Source organism: Planococcus citri, chromosome 3 (genome assembly GCF_950023065.1).
Source record: "Planococcus citri chromosome 3, ihPlaCitr1.1, whole genome shotgun sequence".
Lineage (NCBI taxonomy): Eukaryota > Metazoa > Arthropoda > Insecta > Hemiptera > Pseudococcidae > Planococcus > Planococcus citri.
The window spans coordinates 62,659,755-62,684,744 of NC_088679.1; the positions used below are offsets into that span (position 1 = coordinate 62,659,755).

At 33.6% G+C, this 24,990-nt stretch overlaps 2 protein-coding genes across 3 annotated transcripts in view; one reads left to right on the forward strand and one right to left on the reverse strand.

Annotated features, from left to right (window-relative positions):
* Positions 1–24,990, forward strand: part of MCU (mitochondrial calcium uniporter) — a 157,290-nt gene that overhangs the window by 51,409 nt on the left and 80,891 nt on the right. The window lies entirely within an intron of this gene.
* The window catches only part of jv (javelin), an 85,474-nt gene continuing 66,086 nt past the window's right edge, over positions 5,603–24,990 (reverse strand). For both annotated transcript variants that reach the window (XM_065359096.1, XM_065359095.1), the window contains 3 exons: positions 20,774–20,995; positions 13,858–14,011; positions 5,603–9,920 (listed from right to left, as the gene is read on the reverse strand). In XM_065359096.1, the coding sequence (XP_065215168.1) occupies positions 7,845–9,920; positions 13,858–13,929 (2,148 nt within the window). In that variant the 5' untranslated portion in view covers positions 13,930–14,011; positions 20,774–20,995 and the 3' untranslated portion in view covers positions 5,603–7,844. The remainder of the gene's footprint in view (positions 9,921–13,857; positions 14,012–20,773; positions 20,996–24,990) is intronic.

Here is a 24,990-nt window from a genome sequence, read left to right on the forward strand (position 1 = left end):
CAATCATGTTATGTTACTCAATTTTTATTTGTTATGAAGATTTTCATGTAGAACTACTGAACTGCAAGGTACTCGTAATGAATTTAAATTAATTAGATGAGATGCTTTCAGAAACTCAGAAAGTTCGAAATGCTCATCAGTTGCGAAATGTTGACTTCACTTCTAATTATCAAACACAAACAATGGACATTTTCAATTCTTATACTTTCACCAAAAAACTACATTGAGTAGTGGTAGTGTAGTTATTAGTTGATGAGAAAACTGAGAAGATATTGTAGTTCAACTTCAACAGGTGCAGAGCATACCCAATAATCTGGTAAAACGGCTAAACATTCAGATTCATCATTCATTGCATTTTATTCGATTATTCCAACACAAATACCTGCAATACTTATGTGAATCACGTAAATTTTACAAGTTCTTATCATAAACAGTGATAGTGACGTCATATATGGGAGTCAGCCATGTTGGGATCGTTTTGAACTCACTGTCCTGAGACGTCTGTCATTTCAACCGAAATGGCATTGACACCGGCACGTAGGTAAAAAATGTCTAAAATTTGTTTCATTCAATCATTTTTCAAACTACTTGTAAATAGGCGATGACGTATACGTGGTGCGTGGTGCTTTTACTCTACTTTTTAGGCCCTTTTTTCCCTGCTTGTTCGGTCACACGAAAAAAACGAATTTACCGAAGTGTGAAAATGGCGTTGAAAACGAGATTGCTGCTCGCGATATTCTTGATTCTATCAGTAGGTGGTTGTGTAGAAGTATAGAAATAGCAGGTACGAAAATTTCGCCTCTGTAGTTTTCCGCCTTATAAAAAATTATTGCTCGATCAATTGTGTGGCCTGAGAGAATAGGCGACTGTATACGAATGTGTTAGGACGAATGTAAATGTCACTTTGAAGTGTACTCGTTCGTATTGTCGAATTACATCGCGTCTATTAGAGCTATTCGCCGCATTTTAAAATTGTACAAATATACCGAATCAGTGTCTACGATCCGAGCAGTCATTAAAAAATGAAAAAACCAACGTTTCGAATGCCTCCCTCGGGATCAATTTGTATAGTTTTTATTCTCTCGTGTTTCGTCAGAAAACAAAAAATAGTCAAATAGCCGTAGTAAAGTTGAAATCGGGGACAGCTCGGTGTAGGTTTGTGTGTTGTTTTTTTTTCAGTGTGAAATAATGACCGTAGATATAGTTTTGTTGTAAAAGTTGAGGAAATTTATAAAAAAATTATACGGGGAATATATTTTTTTGTTGAAATTTTGATAAGGTTTTGGATTTTTCTTTGTTTTACGGTTTGTTTTCGGAGGGCTGATGTTGCTTTGTTCGATTGGGATGTCGATTCAGTAGCCTTAGGATTGAATTCTTTCTCGAATTTTGGAATTTTCACTCTAAATTTGGTGAATTTCATTAATAAGTTCAATTAAATGTGAAAAATTTGCTCTCGTCGGTGAAAAGGAACATTGTAGCACGACTCTTCTTTTCCCGTTGGTCATCTTTTTCAATTTTTTTTTTTTTTTTTTAAAATTTTTGAAAGATGTTTTAATTGAAATTTAATTTTGTTGTGGATGAATTCCTGTCTAATTAGCTGAGTTTCAGGTGTAGACGTTTCAATTTTGCGTGAATTTTTTTTTTTTGTATGCTCCTCTTACTAGGAAGAATAGAAAATCGTTATTTTTGGCTCTCCAACTCAGGTGTGGTGGGGTTGATTTTTTTCAGCAATTTGAAATTCTCATGATAATTCTATTTTTCCAATTTTGGAATTTTATTTCTTGGAATTGCTACAAAGTGATTGAAGTAGCCGCCTAGACTTGCTGATTTTTCGAATTTTGAGACATTTAAAACCCCTCTCACACCCCTCTCTGGGTCCAAATGTTATTTTTAGTCTCTATAGATTATCCATTTCAATGTTATAGTCTAAAAATTGTCAAATAAGGAAAATCTTACAAGAGAACCTCTTGAGGTGTCACACTCCGATTTGAACGGGACCGCGATTTTTGGAAAGAGCATATCTAAGACCCCCATAAACCAAATTTTCAGCTGCCCAAGTTCATTTTTCGATTTTTGGGGAATTTTTGAAAATTCAAAATTGACTGTTTTTGGCGATTTATACTTTTTTTTAAAAAAAAGTACGCACTTGATCAATAAAAATGGTCAAAATAAGTCCCAAAACTAATATTAATTACCAATAAATCCTAATTTCACCATTATCAGCCATTCTGGAGCCTCCAGCGCGATTTTTCAATTTCTCCAGAATTTTGAATTTGCTCCAGAAGGCGTGAATATGTAGTTGGGCAGCTGAGTGACACCTCAAGAGTGGTTTTTTGAGGTGTCACTCTCGCTCCAAAACGGCTGGAAATGGCGAAATTGCGCTCCGGGGGTTAGTTCTTGAAGAAATGAAGCGATTCGCGTAAATTTCAAAAATTTCTTCACAAACGGTAATATTTTGATTTTTTGGATTTTTTAATTTTGAAAAAAGCTGGTCAAAAAGCCACTTTTGAGGTGTTACTATCAAAATCGGCTCAAATGTGGATATACTCGTTAAACAGGTCGAGTGTAATATACAACTCGATTTTTAGCTGCCAACTTCATATTCACGCCTTCTGAAGCAAATTCAAAATTCTGGAGAAAGTGAAAAATCACGCTGGAGGCTCCAGAATGGCTGGAAATGCTGATATTTGGATTTGGGTAATTAATATTAGTTTTGGGACTTATTTTGACCATTTTTATTGATCAAGTACGTACTTAAAAAAAAAGAATAAATCGCCAAAAACATCAATTTTGAATTTTCAAAAATTCGCCAAAAATCGAAAAATGAACTTTGGCAGCTGAAAATTTGGTTTTGGGGGTTTTAAACTATGCTCATTCCAAAAATCGCGGTCCCGTTCAAATCGGAGTGTGACACCTCATGAGGTTCCCTTCTTAGCTATTTTTAGGGCATTTAATATTTTTTTTACCCTCGTGTTCATCTTAAGATCCTGATGCCCCGAGTGATTGAAGAATACCTATATCTTCAGTTTTAAAACCAAAAAAATGCTGGAATAAAAACGATTTATTTAACGAGAGGGAGGGGGGCAATATAATTCGAATTCCGCTAATAAGAGCCGTTCTAACGCCTTTTCCCACGCTCATTGTCTCGTTTTAGGCTTACGACATTTTTTTTTTTCACTTCTTGTATTTGAAAACTTGAAAAAATTATTTTCAGACACAAGAACAAATGGTATCTATTGAAAAAAAAAATAGTGAAAGTGGTGAAAAGGTGATGATTTTGAAAATCAGTCGTAAAAGTAATGAAAAGTACCTAGTGATTTTCAGAAATTTTGTTTGAAAAGTAGTGAAAAAAGAAAATAAGTTGAAAATCCAGTTGATTGATAATTTTAAGAAGTAAGTGCCAACGTTCATTTGAACAGTTCTTAATACATTTTTTTGGAAAACTGGAATTTCAAAAAAAATTTCTGAACGTTTCAAAACGGCTTAAAACCATTTCTAGTCGATTCGGGTTCTCAAAAATTTCCCTAAATGCACTTTCCCAGGTATAAAAATCTCGAATTGCCATTTTTCCGAATGATCAATTTCACGAATGAAGAAATTTTGAAAAAATCGATGACTCTTCACCCTCTTCCTTCGTCTAGAAAACCTGTCTGCCAAAATGAACGATAAAGTCTTGCTTTTTTTTGGATAAAATTGCCAAAAATGTGTACCTACTTTTTTGTCAAAATATACAAAAAATTTCTGTTTTGTAGGTCAAAATTTCTGAACATCCCGCTTTTTTTTTACTAAAGATAATGGTGTGGTTTTTTTTTACCAAAATTACTAAGGGAAAAAATGTTGTTTTTTTTTGTCAGAATTGCTCTCAAGCCTCATTTTTTTGGCAAAATCGTCAAAAAGATCTTTCTTTGTTTTCGTAAATTTGTCATTAAATTTTTGAATTGTTCTATTGTTAATTTCATTATTCTTCGAGTTCGTTCGTTTTGTATCTCCAATACTTCAAACTAAAAAAGTGGGGTAAAAATAAAAAAAGATGATGTGGGGTGGGGGAGGGGGGTAAAAATATTTTGGAAGGTAGTGAAAGGTTCTTGGTCAAAAAATTCCTGTATGTGTAGGTAGACACGCTGTATTAGATCATTGGTAAGATTTTTTTACCCCCCCCCCCCCAAAGACTGAATTTTGAGTCCACTAATTTTTTGGAAAAAATTATGCTCTTAGTTCCTTCGTTCTTGAAGATGGTGTTAAAAAATCAGGTCCATTCAAATAGAGAATAAACTGGTAAAACTTCTAAAACAGGTACTTTAACACTTACTTACTCGTAATTTGCCAGTAATTATTCGGAATCCTCTTTCTATTCATTGTTAAAATTCAGGTCACCGATGCCTTTTCCGCTTCCTAGCTATTTGGAAGAGAAGCTTGTTGCTTTTTTTTTTGTTGTAAGTGTTGTCGTTTATTCTCATAAGATAAAGTAGCTCCAAGAACATTGTACGTACCTTCAAGGTGCCCTTAGAGATCATTTTTACTATTTTCTTTTACTTCAAGGTAATTTTTCTCAAAGGCTGAGAAAGTAAACGACTCATTTAAACACTCTCTAGACCTATACTCTTGCCTAACAGCTTGACTCCAGTGTATGATGGCAGATCTTCGAGACTTCGACTGTAGCCAAGAAACAGTCAGACGCCTGATATTTTACGATTATACAACTCACATGACATCTGTGTACGCTTTGTTTTTCATTATCCTCGCAATAAGGAAGATATTTTAAAAAGCCATCCCTTCCCGCTGTTCTGTTTTTTTTTCGGACTCGATAAAGAAAACGTTATCGGATGTGTAAGAAGTCGCTATAGCATTAGAACAAAAGTCCAGAAATGGATCAATATTTACGGCCTAAAAACATGTAATAGCCTAGCATATCAGATAAGACTGCGAACCGACGATGTTGGCTGTATTTCTGTTTTTCCAGATAGACATTCAGCTCACGCGACTAATTCGCAATATATTTGTCGAAAAGATTAAGGCAATTGTCGATTCGGTGGTGGTGAATTTAAGGCTTGGAATATTTAAAAAGGGGTTGATTTTCAACCTTAAGCATTTCACCTTTACCCATATGGAAGAGTAGGTAGGCGAGGTTCTTATTCCTTCACCTGCTCGTGCTCTTTCTCCTGCATGCGGAAAAACAAACCATAAAGCATTTCGTGCCATTGCTGCTACTACTACACCTAGAAAAACAACTAGCTATTTTTTATTCGGCCTGCTTGAGGCATCCAATTAAGCTAACTTTGATTTCAGGTGTAATAACGTCGTATAATTTATATTTTTCAGCATTTTAATGGCCGAATTTAACCACTCGAATAATCTATGTATGGTATATTAATGCGTTATTACTTATGGTGTGTCGTTTATCGTGAAATGTGTTACACCGTTTTTTTTTTTTTTACTTCTACCTGAAAAGAAAAAACAAAGGACGAAATTTGTTCAATGATCGTTTGACATGCGACGATTATTTATATTTTTTTAAACCTTTGTAATTGGCCTTTACGATATTTCTCCCACAGCTCTGGTCAGCATATGCGACCGTATTTGTTGGTTCTTTTATGAATGAAAAATTACAACAATAACTTTATTTGTACAAGGTACACGTACTATGTATATCGACTTAAAAAGAAATGTGCTTTAATGATAATACACATGCATTACATAAAGTGGGAATTTACGAGTATTTTCTTAGAAAAAAAAAGACATTAATGGGTAATATCGTACGTAGTATAAATGTATACTTGGGTATTATATAAATACAGGGTATGTCGACGTCAGGTACCACCTTCCATTTGGTGATATGGCAATCTAAATGGTACTAGTGTAAGTGGATTTTTTATCTTGCAGATTTTATGGGGTGTATTCAATATTTCTTCAATATAGCAAATGGCCAATAAGTACAAGTTGGGTTATCAGTGGTAAAAGCTAGCTTATCGTGAAGTTGTTTTTATTGACTTGGTTGTATGTTTTTTAAAAGTCATTTTTTACCTCAAAATTCCGTTTTTGTCCCCCCAAAAAAATGTCCAAAATTTAAATTCGGAATAAAAAATGATTCTGAAAGAATAAAATAAGTTTTTTAAAAAAATTGTATCCCCCCTCCCCTATCACAAATTGCTTTCTAAGTAGGTAGTGGACGCAGGCTTTGAAAATTAAAAATTTTTACTCAATTTTTCGAAACCAATTTTCAATATTTTTAAGAAAAAGTTTTAAGTTGTTGATCAAAATAGTCGAAAATTCAAATTTCTTATTGTTGAAAAGTCGAGACGAAAATTTCATTTAAAAATTATTAAAATTCCGTATCAAGTATTATTGCAGGATTTTTTTTTAAATTTTGCTCAAAATAAGAAGAAAATATTTGAAAATCAGTTGAAATTCGTAGATCAAAATAGTTGAAACTGCAAATTTCTTGTTGAAAAGTCGAGACAAAATTTCGCAAAAAAATAATAAAATTCCATAATTATTATTTCAGGTTTTTTTTTCAAATTTTTCCAATTTTCACCTGTCTAAAAAAATTTATTTTCTCAATTTTGCTCGAAATGAGAAGAAATTCGAAAATCAGTTGAAAATCGTAGATCGAAATAGTCAAAAATTCAAACTTCGTGTTGAAAAGTCGAGTAAAACATTTCGTTCAAAAATCATTCAAGTTTTTGATTCATGAATTTTTTTTTCAATTTGGCCAACTTTCATCTGTTTTAATAGTCTCTGTTTTCTGATGTCTGCTCAAAACGAGATATTATTCGTTGATTTAAGTTGTCAAAAATTACATAAATTTGTTTTTGAAAATTCGAGACGAAAATTTCGTTTGAAAACTATTAAAATTTAAGAATTAGTTCTGGACATTTTTTCAATTTCGTCAATTTTCATCCGTCTTAAAAGCCCTCCCCCGCCCAAATTCTGCTCAAAACGAGAAGAAATTCGAAAGTCAGTTGAAAGTCGTAGATCAAAATAGTCAAACACTCAAATTTATTGATAAAAATTCGAAATGAAAATTTCGTTCAAAAATTATTGAAATTTGAAAATACCGGATTTTTGATGTTTTTTTTTCAATTTTGGCAATTTTTAGTTTTGAAAGTTTTTTTCTCTAAATTTTGCTCAAAATAAGAAGAAAATAGAAAGTCAGATCGTCTAATTGTAAGAGTTCTCCCTATCTTGCTTTGGCCCTGTTTTTTTCCCAAAACAGCCAAAAGTTTTCCTTTTTTCAATTTTTTAATCGAAATGTGATTAATTCCTATTTTATGCTTTTCTTGAAAAATAATGAAAATTTCTAGAAAAATAACCAGGAAAAAATTTTCCTAAGAAAAATTTATGAACGAGTCTCTCCCCAATTGAAGAGTACAGAACATGTTCTTCAATTTTGATATCCTTTGTTCAAATGTTCATCGTGTAAACTTTCACGTTTCCTAAACCTTTTTTTTTGCACTTTACTGCTCATTGAAATCATCAAAAAGGTAGATGATGATCCATTGGCCTCCTTTCATTTTTTTGGTAACTTTTGTCCTGTGTTTAATGTGCCTAGGTATTGTGTTCGAGGTCTCCTGATGAAAAATTCCAAAAGTTTTCAGAATATTGAAAAAAAAATTTTGGTGATGAAGTTGGCTAAATTGAAGAAAATCATGCTTGATTCAAGTTCATTTTTTCCTTTAAAATTACGTACAAGAATGGAAATTCAATGACACTGGTGTTGTGAAGGTTGCCATATCTTCAGATGGATGGCATTGTTCTGATGTTGACTTACCCTTAGCAATTTATTTTACCACGAATTATTATACGACGATGGCTTTGGAGAAAATATTCGAAGTAGATACTTAAGTTCAGCTTTTCTCTTCCATGACTTGGAATTCTTCAAACTCCATGTCAACGAAAGGCTTCTCGTAGTTCTTATTATTTTTATAAAACTGTTTGCGTTGTTCGGTTTTGGTTTCAATGGCGTTAATTCTGTCTTTGGCCGTGGGTTGTTTCTCCTGAGGTTGTTCCTCTTCTTCTTCTTTGATTGGTTCTGGTTCTCGTTTGATTGTATCTACTTTGGGGCCATCGACAATACCGTTGACTGTTTTATCGTACTCTTTGCCATATTCTTCAGTTCCTGATAATTCTAATCCACTCCCACAGCTGTTGCTTTTGATAAGCTTGAACTTAGCAAAGTGTTTATCATCGAATAGAAACTTTCTAGTGGCTTGAAAATCTGGCGATGATTTTTTGATTTCGTTCATTATAGTCATGGTCATCGGACTACGACTGTATCCTTTGCTGGTGGCGATGACCTTACCTCCGTAGTACGTTACACTGGTTCCGAAAGCTCGGATGTTACGTAACACGTCGTCTGAGATGGGTTTACCTAAATCTTCATCTTTTGCAGTGGAGAGATCTTCGTCACTGGTAAAAATAATATCTTCTTTGCTGCCACAATCGATGCCATTGCTACTCTTCGGGCTGAGCTCGATATCGGTCTCGGCGCTGATGTCGCTACCAACTCCCGAAGAAAGGCTACCATTATCGGTCCATTTGCAAATCTGTTCTGGGTGACTAGTATCTACGCTGAGACATTTCTGGAGTTTTTGACGGGCCTGAATATCGGCTGGTTGTCGTATTTCGGGCGTCGGTCGGTAAATTATTTTTGGAGAAGTAGGAGCCGTTGGCGTTGGTTTATTGACGTTCTCGAGTGATCCGATTTTCAATACACGTTCGAATAGTTCCCGAGCACTTTTCACTTTATCTGGATCAGGCAGCTCTTCGTCTTTGACTCTGGTACCTTTACCGACATATTGCGGGTAGTAGAAGTGTCTCTGGAGCTGCGACCTGTGCGATTTAACTGCTCTCGGAAGCGTACAAGCTGTTCGGTGATAATCGGTGAAGTTACTTTGGGGCGAGTTTTTCAATATCTCGCCGGTAACGCGACAACTACGATCGGTATTGTTGGTTGACTCGATCAGGATTATGTTATCGTTGATCAATTTATCGTTGTGGTGATTTGGGATGGTGGCTGGAGGTGACGAAACCGTTGGTTTGACTGGGTCTAGTTTACGACGTTTTTCCAGCATGACGCTGATAGTTTTGGTGATTCTTTTCTTCTCTTCGAGTTTACTCTCTTGTTGCAGGTCTAGCTCCGATGTGGCTTTGGAAACTATAGGCGATATAGCGCGATCTTTGGTATCTTGTTTAAGTTCTAAGTTCATCATACTTCTACATCTAGTCACTGTTTTGCTGACATTGGTATCTAGTTCGGGTTCGTAAGTATATTCGTCCTCTTTGTAGGTATTCTTGGTGGATATGATGGGTGGCTCGTAGATTCGTTCTGTTTCGAAATTCGATATCATCTGCTTCAAGAGCTTAGGCGATTTTAAAGGCTCGTGGGTGGTACGACTAGACCACGTGTTTGTCTTGATTATTGGTTTTTCATCATCCCCATCCCCATCGTCGTCGTCGTGGTTAATTTTAGTCGAAATGCCAGTAGTGGTTTTGTAAAAAGTTGAGTAGTGTTTTTCAATGGGAGCCTCGTCGCAAGATGATTGTTTCTTCTTATTCTTCTTCGAGTTGTAACCGATGTCGTAATTGGTCGCCTCGTGAAGGTCGTAGTTTTCTGCGTTCATGATGGAAACCAAGTGTTTTTCTTGCGTTTCGTCGATGCATTGGAAACCAGTCATTTGTACGGGCTCGATCTCCGAACTGCATGTTATGTAGGTTGTCGTCTCGCTTAGACCGCTGCTACTCAAACTGCTCGTATGGCTTTCGCAACTGCTGCCGCTGGTCGACGAGCTTAACGTCAGCTCGCGGTATGATTTACCGAATGGTTTTGTTGTCGAGTTGTAGATCTCGTAACGACTAGAGAATTTCGACCCGTCTCCGGGGATTTCGCGTTTTATTTCGAATATGGCCGCGTCTCCGCTGATCTGCGAACAGAAAGAAGTGCGGAGATTATTAATGTGGGTTGAAATTATGCATAGAGGTACTAGGTTTTTCTATAACAACGGTTTAAAAAACTAGGATTTATGTATGAATGACTCCCCCTCCCCCCGAATTTTGGTCTTCATTTTGAATGGGCGAGGCACTTCTTTTACCAAAACAATCCATCTGGGTTCAAAATACAAAATGTACGTAATGATATGATTTTCCTGTGTCGAAAAGTTTCTGAATTTCATTTTGACCCTTCTTATGACAATTTTAAAATTGGTAGGAAGTTCTAAAAAGGCTCCAAAATACTTCTCATCAATTCAGGAGATTGAAAATGAGACATAAATCAAATGTTAACTTTCTACTTCGATCCAATCTTTGACGTCTTTCATGAAAAATAGAACATTTTAATTTTTCAAAATTGGTCTAAAATTAAAAAATTAAGTTTAATCCCAAATATTTGGCTTGGTGGTGTACTTTAGAATATTCTTTCAATTTTATTCATTTATTCGGTCTAGAACATTTTCTGTCAGTAGGAGACTCTGAAATGGTGCGAAATCACCACCAATCGATTTAAGATGTGAAATATTGGACCTGAACAAACTAACAAGGGAACCTCTTCAGTTCTCCGCCTCCGATTTGAACAGGACCGCGATTTTTAGAAAGAACTTTGTATAAACCCCCCAAAACCAAATTTTTAGCTGCCCAACTTCATATCTCGATATTTGGCGAACGTTTGAAAATGCAAAATTGACTAAATTTACAAAAATCAAAAACTTCCCTTTTGCGAGGGAATTTTTGATGACAAAATTCAGCAATTCGCGCAAATTTCAAAAATTTGCTCGCAAATGGGAAACTTTTGATTTTTTGGATATTTTTATAATGAAAAAAGCTGGCCAAAAAACAACTCTTGAGGTGTCCCTCTCAGAATCGACTCAAATGTGGATAAACTCGTTAAACAGGTCGAGCATAAGACAACTCGATTTTTAGCTGCCCAACTTCATATTTACGCCTTCTGGAGCATATTCGAAATTCTGGAGAACTTTCTAAAAATCGCAGTCCCGTTCAAATCGGAGACGAATACCTCAAGAGGTTCCCTTGTAAACATCATCTTGAAAAATTTTTCGTTTTATTTAATCAATTTCCAAAACAACTTTTAATAAATTGATTTGCCATTTCTTTTTTTTTTTAGAACTATGTATTACGTTGAAAAAATGTGATAATAATTTTATTGAAAACGTACAAAATATGTTGAAAACTTTGATAAACAAAGATGGTAAAAATATTGTCAACTCTACCTCCCCTCCCTCCTGGAAAAAAAACATTTTGAAAATCTCATAACACTAGAAAAGTGAACATTTTGGGTGTAAAATTTTGACCCCCTCCTCCTTATCTAGAAAAAGTCGTATAGTGTTTCTAGAATGCCTCGACCATGAAAAATTGGAAATATGGTGAAGGTATTTTTGAACCTCCCTCCCTTCCTCCAGCCGAAAAAATCTTTAAAGATTGAAAAAGCAAACAATTGACGTATAAAATGTTGAACTTTCCTTCCTCCTCCACTCATAAAGAAGTCGTAAAGTGTTTGAAAAATGTCTTACTAAAAGTCCTACTAAAGTCCTGTATTTTCATTTTGAAATTTTATTGGACACTTTGTTCCAGAAATTCAAAAATAAAATCAGAGCTCGTAGAGTCGATTCAAAATTTACTAAAAGTATCTAACTTTTAATAAATTTTTCGAAGTTCTGGTTGTTGAAGTTGAACATTATAAAATTTTTTTCAGAAATTCAATTTTTCCAAACAATAATCGTCGTAATGAAGAAAAAAGAGAAAATTTTGATACTACGTAATATCAACAAGTGAATAATTTTTGGAAGTATTCACTCTTTTTATTTTTTTCCTACTTATTATCACTTTTCCTTTTCAGCGATACGGTGTTGAAGCTCTGCCTTTAGCTACGTAAAACTGTTGAAGTGTCGTTTTTCGCCAAAAATAACAATAAGTCGAAAAAGCGTTGTTTCATGCCATAAATTTCCAAAATTCGTCACTTCTTTGCAAAAAGTTTCTAATGTCTCGCATTTTTAAAAAAATCAAAAATCCTTTATTTTTTGCTTGAATTGTCACAAAAAAGTCACATTTTTTACCAAAAAGTTGCAAAAAAGTAGGTATCACTTTTCTGCCAATAATTTCCAAAAAGGTATCAAAAAATTCTCGTTTTTCACCAAATTGCTAAAAAATCTTGCTTTTTTAACTAAAAATGTTAAACTTTTTCATTTTTTAGCTATAAGAATTGCTAAAAAATTTCATTTGTCAAAAATTACTGAAAATTGTCTTTTTTTTGCAAAAAAAAAAAATTGTACCTAAAGTCTCAATTCTTCTTCAAAAGTAGCCATAGAAACCCCTCCTGTCTTTTGTTAAAATGATCAAAATCTCGTTTTTTTGCCAGAAGTTGTTAAAAATTCTCACTGTCATGTCCAAAATTGCCAAAAACTTGTACTTTATCATCAACAAGTTGCGAAACGGTCTCACTTTTCTGAAAAAATTTGGAAAAACTGTAATTTCAATTTTTTTTCTAGTAATTGCCAAAAAGTACTTCTAAAAAAAATATATTATTATTCTGATTTTTTTGGCAATTTTTTTCTGCATTAAAAATGTTAAGCTTCTCGCGTAGTAACTTTTTTAGTTATTAAAGTTACTTTTTTGTGGAAAAAATTGACGACGAGCCCTGTGAAATTCAGCCCTTGAAATTTGATGATATTCTTTCGATTTTTTTCGAAGGCTCTAAAATGGTGCTAAACCATCAATCGATTTGAGAGGTGAAATATTAGACCTGAATAAATCAAACATTACCTTTCTATCTCAGGTTTTATCAAGTTTTTGATTTTTTCCATAAAAATTCGGCTACATTTAAATTAAAATTGTCCCATAAAATTATGCTGTATCTATACAATTTTTGCTCGAAGTCCTTCGTCTTTTTATTTTTTAAGCGAATCGTCGTTAAAAAAAGTTCCAAAGTGGTTTTATTTTCTATTTATCCAGAAAACTTCAATTTCGTCAAACTCTTTATAGGATTTTCAATTAAAAAACTATAACTGAGTCGTAATTTTGACGGGATCAACTTTCCCGCTGATTTTCTCTTTTTCAAAACCATTTCGTTAACTTTTAAAAATTTTACGAGTTGAATGCTCTAAAATAGGTAGTTTTAACAGAATTTTTGCAGTTTATGAAACGACCACTTTATATGTAACATGCGAATTTATCCGAGCTTTCAGTCGCAGATGCGACGTGTACGTATTTAATTTGATCATTTATTGTTGGAAAACGTACGGTACCGTGTACATAAACTAAGGGATTTGTGTTTTTGAATGAAAAATTAACATCAATCCACACTTTAAAACGCTGTTTATTCCGCACCAAGAGGTGCAGAAGATGAAGAATGAAAAATCGTAAACGAAAATGTGTTATCTCGTCAGATTGGAGGAGATGGCAAAACCATTTTCTGATCAAATATGCGCATTTATGTTTATTTATTATCGTAATCTAACTCGGTTACGTAGTCGTTTCTCTCTCATTGGTGAATTTTTGAGCGATACGCCGGATTAATAGGTGGGTATTTGGCGAATGGAATTTTATTAATTTCTGTTTCGATATTTGGAAATATTTCGGCGAGATGTTTCAATATGTGCTTTGGTAACTGCGATTACCATGTTGTAGTTTTTCTCGTTAGAATAGCGAATAAATTGTGTCGAAAAGTTCTACCGCGATGGGTTTTTGTGGCCCACTAAGTTGACCTTTGGAAATATTTCCGTCTCGGTTTGAATTTTTTGCACATTTGAATATAGTCCTATACAAGTTTGTTCTTTTTGGAAAAAAAATAAAGTGAAATAAAAAAATACATTTCGCCAATAAACAGAAACCATAAACGTAAAAACAACTTACTCGTATTTTTTCCGAATGTAAATGCGAAGTCGGCGATAGACCTTCTTTTACTCGAATCATTTGCGGTTCCATTTGAAAAATAGGCGTTATTGGCTTCCTTCTTTTTTCGCTTTTGCTTCGCGTTCTCGTTGGTTCATCGTCTTCGGTTTTTTCGCTGTGGAAAAAAATTATACACTGTATGAGATCGATTCGGTTACGAAATTCTAGAGGTTTTTTTCGTTTCGAGTACTCTTGAAAATATAACTCGAAGTGATTTTGTTAAGTAATAATGCTCTGTGTGTTAATTAGCGATTATTTGACTATGAATGAGAACGTGTTGAATAGAAGAGCGTGCTGTCTGGGCTGAATGACGTGGTGTCTGCCAGAGTAGACTATTTGTCAGATGAATTTCACGCTTTAAGATGCCATTGTTGTGGAATCTGCTGAGCTTAGCGTTATATTGGGTTTACGTATTGTCTCGTTGAATCTTTTGTAGACGATGTTGCCGGTGGGGTGATTTTTTAAAATAGAGTTTGACGATGGATTATTGCTCGTTTGGTGGGGTGGAAAAGTGGTATCGTTTTGAAGTGTGTGATTAACGATTGAATATTTTGATCGGAATTCGAGGTCCTATTTAGGGGGGGGGGGGTGGAGAGGAGAGAGCATGAATTGATAAAAAAAAAAATATATCAGCATTGAAACAATAATTCAAATCAAATTTTCGTTGAAGATTTTTTTCTTGAAATTTTTACAATTTTTGTTCATTCATCATGACAAACCTTAAGAGCAAATTCTCCAATGAGCTTTTAGCTCAAACAATTACCTTTTTTTGCAGGCTATAGGCTTTCTCTATTTCTACAAAAAAGTTATGCATTAAGTTTGCCTATCTTTATTGTCGAAGGAGTTGAACCCTTTGAAAGTTTTTTTTTGGGTAGAAATTCACGTTAATCGTAAACTCAAATTAGACAGGTTTTCAGGCAATTTCATATCATCCTATTGTAAATTTTAAGTACTCGTACTTTATCTCGACTTCAAATACAAATATGCACCTTTAGGCGATATAAGTCGCATTTAAAAAGCAAATTATCCGGTTGATGAGTATGGCTAAAAGCATTCAAAGTTGAAACACATTCGAATAATCCACGTATACTCGAGTAAATTATAAAATTAGCCTAGTATAAAACTACACACACAACACGAAAAAGCTCTAAACAATGCAGATCTCGCAAGCCGATTGTAAAAAGGAAAAAAAGAAAAAAGAAATAGAAAAAGCGAACACACTGGGAAATTTTTGGTAAACGAATGTTACATTTTGGTACAAAGTACGTGAATCGAATCCCAGCAGGAGTTGGTCGAATAGGAAAAGCAAAGAAGTTTATGCTTTCGCGAATACTCCTACTCGACTCGTACGTAGACGTACTAGCATCGCATCGGAAATGCGCGTCCATTTCTAATTCTCCAAACAACGTGAAACCCTCGCTCGTTAAAAGTTCCAACGTTAGAATTTTCAATTTTCTAATGTGTATCGTCGATGCTCGATATCCGCGGAATCGTGTAAGTAAGTACGAGCATACGATACACAATGTTTTGTCGCTTATTTCAGCTTATTTTGGTCGTTGGTAAAACGACGACGACGATGACGTCGATGTAGCGAATTACGTATACTTACTCGTAATATGAAAATTGAATTGGTTTCTTGGATCGTAGTGGTAGGTCTGAGTAGTTGGTTGTACTTATTCGAATTAAGACTTTTGCATTAACCAGATGCTTTCAAGCTTTCAAAGCTATCCCCCAATAGGGCTTTTTCGCCCTATAGTGTAGTATTTATAGAGTATGTACCTACTTATGAGGACGACGATGGGAATATTCATAAGCTGGTCTTTTACTCGAGTAAATAATGCATTCGATTAATTTCCAATTAAAAGCCCGCAGCGTATTAGTAGGTACACGAGTATTATGTAGTATCCTTGATCGCGTACGTATGGACGCAAATTATGAAAATCAATTGTTGTAATGGTGTCCCCTTCGGGATCCGATGATGGAAATGTGCCAGTGTAGGTAATAGGTACATATTGATGGTTTGATGGCGATGACGGTTCAGCTTTGGTTTAGTCGATGTGTTTCGTAAATTTAGATAACAAGACGTATCTTTTCAATAAACTTATCGAAAGACAAACGAGAACCTATTTGCGTCGATTTCACGGTCATTCTCGTTCATTTTCATCGAGTAATTATGTACCTACTTAAGTTGGTAACGAAGGAATGCATTGTGGATGCGTTTATCCCCTCTGCCTTTTTATTTACTCAATCAATGGATTGGATTTGATGTACTCCTGTGACCTATTCTAGGGGGCTGATTTTTTGATTTTTGGGTCAAACGATTTTCAGAATTGGAATCAGCACGTTCGAAAATCTGTTATAGTACAATGTCAATATAATTTTTTTCTGAGGTTTAAAATTTTTTCATTCTCTTTCCCTCTTCTTCAAGTATCAATTTATCGAAATACTAAAAAAAAATTCTGACACTCTGTGAATCGTACCAAGTTTCATTTTTTTCATCAAAAGTAACTTTTGGTTGTGTAGATTTCTTCAAAAATTTCTTCATTAGTTGCATTCGCCTCAAAAAATTACATTTTGAAAATTTTTTTTCTTAAAAATTGGTTGAAAATCATCATCAGGTAATTGATACGCATCTACTCTGTTATTAATTTGAAAATTCAGAAAATTTAATTTCAGGGTATCTAACAGGTAGTGAAAATAGTGAAAAAGTAGTGAATTTTGTCAAAAAGGTAGGGAAAAAATGAAAAAATTAATTGATGCGTTTACCTATTTGTAGGTATTGTCTTTTTATTCTTACAAATAATTTTGATGGAAATTGAAAAAAACTTTGTATACAAATTTTTTTCCAGTTCGACGTTTTTTGAAAATTTTCCTGTGAAAAATTTGACTTTGGTAACGTTTTGTGTGTGTGTGGGGGGGGGGGGGTGAAAAGTCGAGTGGAGAGCTTTCAGAAAATTTGGTTGAAAAAATGCAGTGAGAAAAGTAGTGATTTTTTCAACAAAAAAAAAATGCCATTAGATAAGGTCCATGAATTTGAAACTGTATTTTTTTTTTGCAAAATTCATCCCATTTTGATTAATAAGTACATACGTTGATGATAACTACTTTTTTTTAGTAAATAGGAAATTTTTGAATCTTTATTCAATTTGAAGAAATTAAATACAGTGTGGGTTGTTTTTTATTTATTTTTAATTTTATGCTATTTTAACGATTTTTTTACGATGTTGTATGCAATTTTTTCTAAAGTTTTGCTCAATTTAAAAAAAAAATTATTAATTTTTGGTATTTTTTTCAGTGATTTTTATGCCAATTTTGCAGTTTTTTAAAAGCATTCAATTTTTGCAAAATTTTATTGCGTTTTGATCGTATGTATTTTATTAGTTTTTCACAATTTTATACAATTTTTTTTATATTTTAGGTTGTTTTTTTTTTTTTGCGAAATCACGTTTAAATTTCGTAAAGTTAGGTATTCTAATTTTGCCCCATTTTTGTATGTACATTTCTCGACAGATTTTGTTCAACTTTATATTGTTTAGTTTCGTGGTCGACTCGAAGGGAAGGGAAGAGAAGGAAAGATGAGGCATCAAAAATCATTGAAATTTATTCTTATTCGAAGTAGGTATACATATTTTTAGCTACCTACTAACCTCCCCTTGTTTAAAATAACGAACGTTTTTGAAATCAAACTCAATTTTTTTAGAGTTGCGGATAATCACAATTTTGGCATTGGGGAGAGAAAGAGAAGGGAATTTTCATTTCTGGGCCAGAATTTTAAAAAAAAGAATAAGTTACACTTTTGGTCGTATGGCATAACATTTTTTAAACTGGAAAAAGCTAAATTGAAAGAGCAATCGAAAATACATCATTAGCTATAGTTTTGAATTTTTTCAAAGTTTTGAAAATCAAAAAGCCTAAAAAGGGAGGAAATCAAAATGTCACCAAATTAATTTAGAAAGCTGAAATTTGGTTTGCAGCCTATTTTCGACCTCTCGAAGCAATTGGAAAAGGTTTCGAAATGTTTTGAGTAGTTTATCAAATCTTAAGCAGATTTTTGAATGTTGAAATTTCCCCAAAATTGTACCCAATGAATTTGGAGAGTTGAAATGCTCCTTTGGAGTATTGAAATGCTCTTTGTACCCTGATTTCAACATGCTGAGTCCATTGGAAGTAGTTCTGATGCCTCCTGTAGTACTTGTGAGATTCCAGATTTTATTCAAAGAGGCAATCTACCGAAATCACTTGAGAAATTTACAGTTTAGAATCAGCAGAAATCGATTTTGGGTTAAGTACTGTTTAATCGGTGAAGTGAGTCACTTGCAAGCACCATCAAATCGTGTTTATACGCGCCAGAATTTATTTCGACAGTTTTTAATGGAACTTTATGAAAATTTGAAATTTTCCTAGCACTACTAGAGGCTCCAGAATGACTCGTCGAAACAATGTTTAGGCTTGAAATCACCTCCATCAATCGACTCAGCATGTTTAAATTAGGATATAAAGAAAATTTTACCTTCCCAACTTCATTAAGTAAGTAGGTAAAATTCCGAGGAAATTTGAATTTTCAAAAATGAGCTCGAAACTGCAGATCTGTTCAAAACTGTTCGAAACCGTTTCCAATCAATTCGAGGGGTCGAAAATGGAATATTTACCAAATTTTAGATATCTGGGTCAATTTCGTAAAATTTTGTCCAAAAGATTTTCAAAAAAATCGAAAAATGTCCTAAAACCACCTAAATTTTGGTTTGTGATGCGTTTTTGAATGCTTTTTCGATTGCGTTTTGCCCGATTTAATTCAAACATTTTTCTGGCAGTTGGAATATCTTTCTCGAGGAAATTCCTGGAAATATAAATAAAGTGCAAAAAGGCTCAAAAATTGGAAAAATTGATTGAAATTTACTTGAATGTGAGAATTTTTGTCGAATTTAATAACCTATTTAAAAAAACGATAATTCATTTTGGAGGTTGATTTTTTCAAAATTGAAATTCTAGGAAAAAATGAAAATACTTATATCAATCTCCCTCTCCCCTGTCGCACTTTTTTCAGAAAAATTTACCCCTGTAATTTGGATTGGAAAACACAATTCGGTTCATTTGTTTTTATTTGCTGCTGGAAAAACAGTCAATTTGAGGAAATATAAGTAAGGAAAGATTTCGATTCATGCAGGAAAAAACACTTCTAACTACACATTTCATTTTCCCACAATTATTAATAATAATGCAATTTTGTACAATAGAAAAAAGGTTATACTAGTATAAAACCTTTTCGATGGGGTTATTTCAACTACCTACCTATACAACGTCGATTGATCATTTGGCGTTTGCTTTCTCGTTAATTTCGCAATATAAGCTACCTTTTTGAATGGTTCAGCATCGGCAGACGTATTATGTAATTTCGTTATTTGCGAACAAATTAGACCGAAAATTACGTACAAAACGAATACTGCATGAAAATTAGTTTTCCGAAGTAATAATTTTTCATCGACGGGCATTATGAGCAACTCTATAATAGCCTTTCTAGTCTTATGAGATGAGTTATACGATATTACTTGATATGATTCATACTTGTATTTAGGTATATTCTACGTGTACCTATAGTCAAATCTTTCGTAAATTTACCTACCTAAGTAAGTATGCATTTTTTTTTCAAATTACATACAAGTGTAGAAAAGTGACGAAAGTTCAACTCACATTTTTAGAGGAAAAAAATCTAGAAGTATTTGGAATAAATTTTCGAAGGGATTTATTGTACGAAAAACTTTGTTTCAACTCCCTTCCTATGTCACCTTCAGTATCCAAATTTCTTATTTATTTAGTATAACAATAGCCCCAAAATTGGGCTCACAAAATTTGGCAAGTAAAAACTTTCTAAACGAAAGGGTACGACATTATCATCGAGTCATTCATCGTGTATTCGTATTATACACGATCCGAGCCCTTGTAATAAGCTTTCTAGTGGTGTTTTTGGGTCTTATTCGCGCAAATACGTGTAGAGAATACATTAATTAGAAGATGCTTTATTAAATATGTATAAACTGCGAGCAGATTGCCGAATGGGTGGCCGCAGACCGCATCCAGCGTATAGATTTTTTCCCTTTCGTCAGTCAACACTGCATGGAAAGAAGAAAAGAGGACCACAAACGGAAAAAAATCTAATCGCATTTGCGTTGAAATTTTCTCACTGTACGTGGGACATGACTGAGAAAATTTGCGACGCTGTTCACGTTCCCTATAAGATCCTCGCTTATTTCAAACGAGGAGTCGAATTTTTTTCTCAGAATATTCCACCTTATTGCCTGTCTGTGTCTACTGTCTATGATCTGGATTATAGGAGTACACTGAAAGGTTGAATGGAGAAAAAATTTAGTCTAGAGGACATGCTGTGGAAAATTCTATTTAATTGTACTATTTTTTGAGTCGAGCTTTCAGAAGTATCATAACCTGGATTGCTTTACTTCTAGTTTGTCCTCTCATCTGCCTTTTTTTTTTTGTTGGGGAATGAAATTTCTCATCTGATGAGATTGTCTGTTAGGATGAATATGTTTTCCTTAGATACGAGTTGACTTTTTATATTTGAATGTCGCTAGGTATGCAGTATAGTATAAGTACTCGTATATGGTATTTTTGAACATAATAATATAGCATGCTGGTTTGAAAAGAGCGACAAAAAAAGAAAACTCTTCTCGTATTCGTGTTTATTTTTTTATTAAAAAAATTCTGCAGTTGTGTCTCGACCAAGTTTACTTTTATATTCTGCGTTCTGGCGAATAGGACTATACGCCCAAGGAAGGCTGGGGGAAGATGTTATTTCAGTAGGCAAGAAATTTCATTTAGAAAAAGTCAACGAAGCGCAGAGCGTAATAATTCACCGTCGACTTACCTGGAAAATGATAGCTGGAGTCGTTGATAATTTGGAAGCGGTGCTCGTAATTTTGCTCTTGGTATGAGTTGCGCTCTTCGACGTGCTTTCCACTGTACTATTGGCCCATTAAGGGTGCCTTTGCATATGTTACTCAGTGCTTTCTCGTTCGTCGTTAATTTCACTAGATCTTCTTTTTCCTCCGTCGATTCCTCTAGACTCCAGTCTAGATTGGCTCGAGATCTGAAAATTCGAACGAAGTATTCAAATCACCATTCGTCAAATGTAAATATTTATAAATCTTGTAAAAATCGTGCCACGAATTACTGCAGAAATATACCTAATTTTAGAGTAACGGTTTTTATCGTGTTATGTGATGTTTATATTACATTTTTCAACTAATTGTTTTTTATTTTGTTTATGTTACAGGTATGGTTTATATTTTTTTTTCCAACCTCGCGATGAAAATATACACGTAAAGAATATCGATCGAAGGACACTGCGGTAATTTAATATTTTGTATCAAGTTCACTCTGGATGAAGAAAATTTCCAACTTTTAAAACTTTCGCCAGATCTTGGTATTCCATATGGGGTTCGGTTTTTAAGCGACGAATTAACTTTACGACACTTTTCAATGTTTATAAATATCGGTGGCTTTTTAAAATCGATTCCGAGGTGCGCTTTTTTGCGTGTTTTTCGAGCCACGTCGCCGTATAAAAAAAAATTACAGCTACGCAAATGCGGTGTACTTTATCAAGTTCGCACGCTATTTTCTAACAAGATTGATCCTAGGAAGTTGATATTTGGTATTTTTATTCGAGATTTCCCCCTTTTTTTGTACGTTAATAGGCGGTTGAACCCTTGACATGAAGTATTGATTCATTATACGTTCGAATGCCTTCGAAGTGTATCGTTGTCGACAAGATTTTTGCGCTCGAATTGATGTACAACCTAATTTTGATCGAGGAGTAGTCTAATTAAAATGGAAAAGGTTAAGGAGTAGGTTTTTTTTTGCATGAAGTGACGCGGGTTGTTTTTTTTTAAAGATAAAAATTAATTAGGGATTTTTAATTAATATTTTGAGATGGAATTAATTTTGTTGATTTTAAATTATAATATAAAGGGTAGGTATTAAGGATTAAAACACGCTCGTAGATAATTGATTTCGTTTCAGTTAGTTAATTAGGATTTCAGCGAATTTGTCAACCTGGTTTGAGAATATAAAGGGGAAATTAATTCTTGCTACGGGCTTAATATTTTTCAGTGTAAAAGGTAATTTGAAACAAAAAAATGGGATTTTGGGACGAAGTTTATTGCGTAATAGAACGACTTTGTGGTATTTTGAGTCCACCGAAAAAACAAGCATTTTGGAAACGGACACTGAAAGTTTCAACTTTTTTTGGGAAGGAGGGATATGAGTCTAAATTTATTTTTTCTACGATTTTAATTTTAAAAAATGACCATTTGTTCATCTTTACGTGACTAAAATATCATTTTCATTATCGTATTAGAGTTTTCAGAGGGTGGTAGAGGAGGGGGAGAGGATCTTTTATCCAGTAATTAGACTTCTGCACATGCCGTAAATGAGATTTCGGAAATAATTCTACTCAAAGGTAACTTTGGTACTTTGCAGAATTGCCAACGTTGAAATTAAGAATTTTTTTGTCACTGCAAGAACTTTTTTTAAAAATTTGAATTACCTACAACGCTGCAATTGTTAGGGTTTTCAATGTAAAGTTGAGTTATTTGCTAATTTTTGCTTGAAATATCTCTACGTAAAATCAAACTATTTTCATGAAAACCAATTACTCTCTTGAGGAGGCCAATTTTATGCTCTTTAAATTTGATCTTTTGTTGAAAAAAAAATCTGAAAAAAGTGTAAACTGTTCGATTACAAACAAATTGACCTGATTTGAGCTTTCCAACTTTTGCACATGAGGCAAGCCTCTGCTCTGATTTGTACGAAACCGTAATCAAAATTTCAGGTGCTAAAGATAGCCTTTGGATTTTTGGCGAATCGTTGAAAATTTTAAAAAAGAGCAAATAAACGTTTAAAGAGCAATTTTAAACTTTTTTTAAAATGAAGTATTTTTAAAGAAAAGTGATTTAATTAGGACACTTAATTCGTTCGATTCAACTCGCCTACATCAACAACTATCAAGTTTGAACCATTCTGAAGTCTCCAGCACTTTTTAAATTTTCTCCAGAAATTTTGAATCTCTCCAGAAAGGTCAAAAATGAGCTTTTTGACCGTTGAAATTTTAGTTACGAGGTTTTTAGAAAATTATCTTTCGATTGGGGTTGGTTTCATTCAAATCGGTTCCCTTGTCAGATTTCAAAATTGTAGCCCCACAAAAAAAAATGAATCACATACCAAAATTAGGACATTTTTAGCCTTCAGTTTTACCTTAAAATGTAGATATTTTTAGTGATAAAAATTCGAAATTCTTCTTCTCCATACATTTTCAATTACAGAAAGTCAATTTTTGAGAAAAGCATAAGGTCCTGCCTGAAAAAAAGAAACTCAATTCTCTGCAGGTGGATCATAATGGTTTGTTTCTGGGATGTTTTGTTTTTAAAGTATTTCAAGTCATTAGGAACCTCAATTTTATTGAAGGTTTTTTTTGGTGAAATTTCAAATGGACCACTTCGTATTTCCTAATGTAGAATAAATGCAATCGAGATAATTTTCAGGTCGTTGACCTCATGCAAGTACGATCTGAGAGGTTCCCAGTATTTTGCTCTAATTCATAACTATTTTCTTTTCTTTTTTTTTCAATTTTGTGATAGAAAAATCCTGAAATTTGATGAACTCTAGACATAGATGAATATTTTTAAATATTTCAAATTGAAAATTTTGATGAATTGGCTCCCTTCCCCTCCCTTTATGCATTTTTTTAGATGTTTTATAGTTTGGAAAACTGTTGATAGAGAAGCTATTGTATGTAATTTTGAAATTTCAAAACGAGATTTTTAAATTGCTAAACATTTGCTCCCTAATTTATTTTTTTTTCATCATAATTTTTTTGAAAATACCAAAATTTTACTGTGTGAAAACAGACGTAAGTATTTTGAGTATGAATTTTCTGTGAAAAATGATCATGTCTGTTTCGCTAAAAGATACCTATGTAATTTAACAGAAAATGATTTTTCCTCTACAGTTTGAGAAGATTAATTTTGTGGCGTGTGTGATCCAAGCAGCCGAATAAGAATTTCTGCGGTAACGACCAAATGATGAGATTTTCATGAAAAATGATTATAACTTTTTTTTGTGGACGATTTTTCTAAAAAATCCTACTCGGCTGTATTTTTTTTTACAGAAAATTCATATTTGATGAGGCGAAGGCGAAGAAGCATCGCAGCCTGATAAATTGAAAGATGTTAACGCGAAAAATGAAATTTCATTGAAAAATTACCTCAACTTATCTTTGTGGCGAATTTAATCAGGAGTATTTTGATTGCGACAATTTTCTTGTTATAAAATTATACTGCAAATGGTAAAATTTTCCACTTTGTTGGTAGACGATTTTGTTACATTTGAATAATTTAATTAATGTGCTTTATAATTTTTTTTGAATGAAAAATTATGTAAAATGAAGACTTTAGTTGGTGGGAAAAACTTGGCATTTTTTATATTAAGGGTGGCATTGATTTTTGGCGGGATGGGGAATTTTTTGTGGTGAGATGAAACTATGCATTGTAAGTTTTCTATTTCCTTCCACCCATTAGCTTTTTGAAAAAAAAAAAATCGTTCAGAGAGGTACGAACCAGCACTTTAAACGCTTCGCTTTTCCGCGAGTAAATCTCGTATGAGAGATTGCTTTTTATTGCATTTTTGAAGGGAAATATGGAATTTGCGTTATTTTTAAACAACGTAGACAAGCATTTTATTACAGTTGTACGAGGGATAGTCGGAAAGTAAGTTTCACATGGCTGAAAAAGTATGAACGCGTGAACATTTTTTGACCAAAATTGGAGGAAATATAGTTCAAACATTCAACCAGATCTGACAAAATTTATTCTGCATTTGGGTGCATTGTTCGTATTTTACAGCGTGATTAGTAGAGTGCTGATAAAAAACATCCGTCCAAAAATTATATTTTAGAAAAAATTAATTTTCCAAGCTAACAAAAGAAAAATTCACTGGAAAATTGATTGAGAACCACTCAAGACATAACATAGGAACATTATTTTGGTTCAATCAAAATCCAAATGAGTAGATTGTTCAGTGATAATC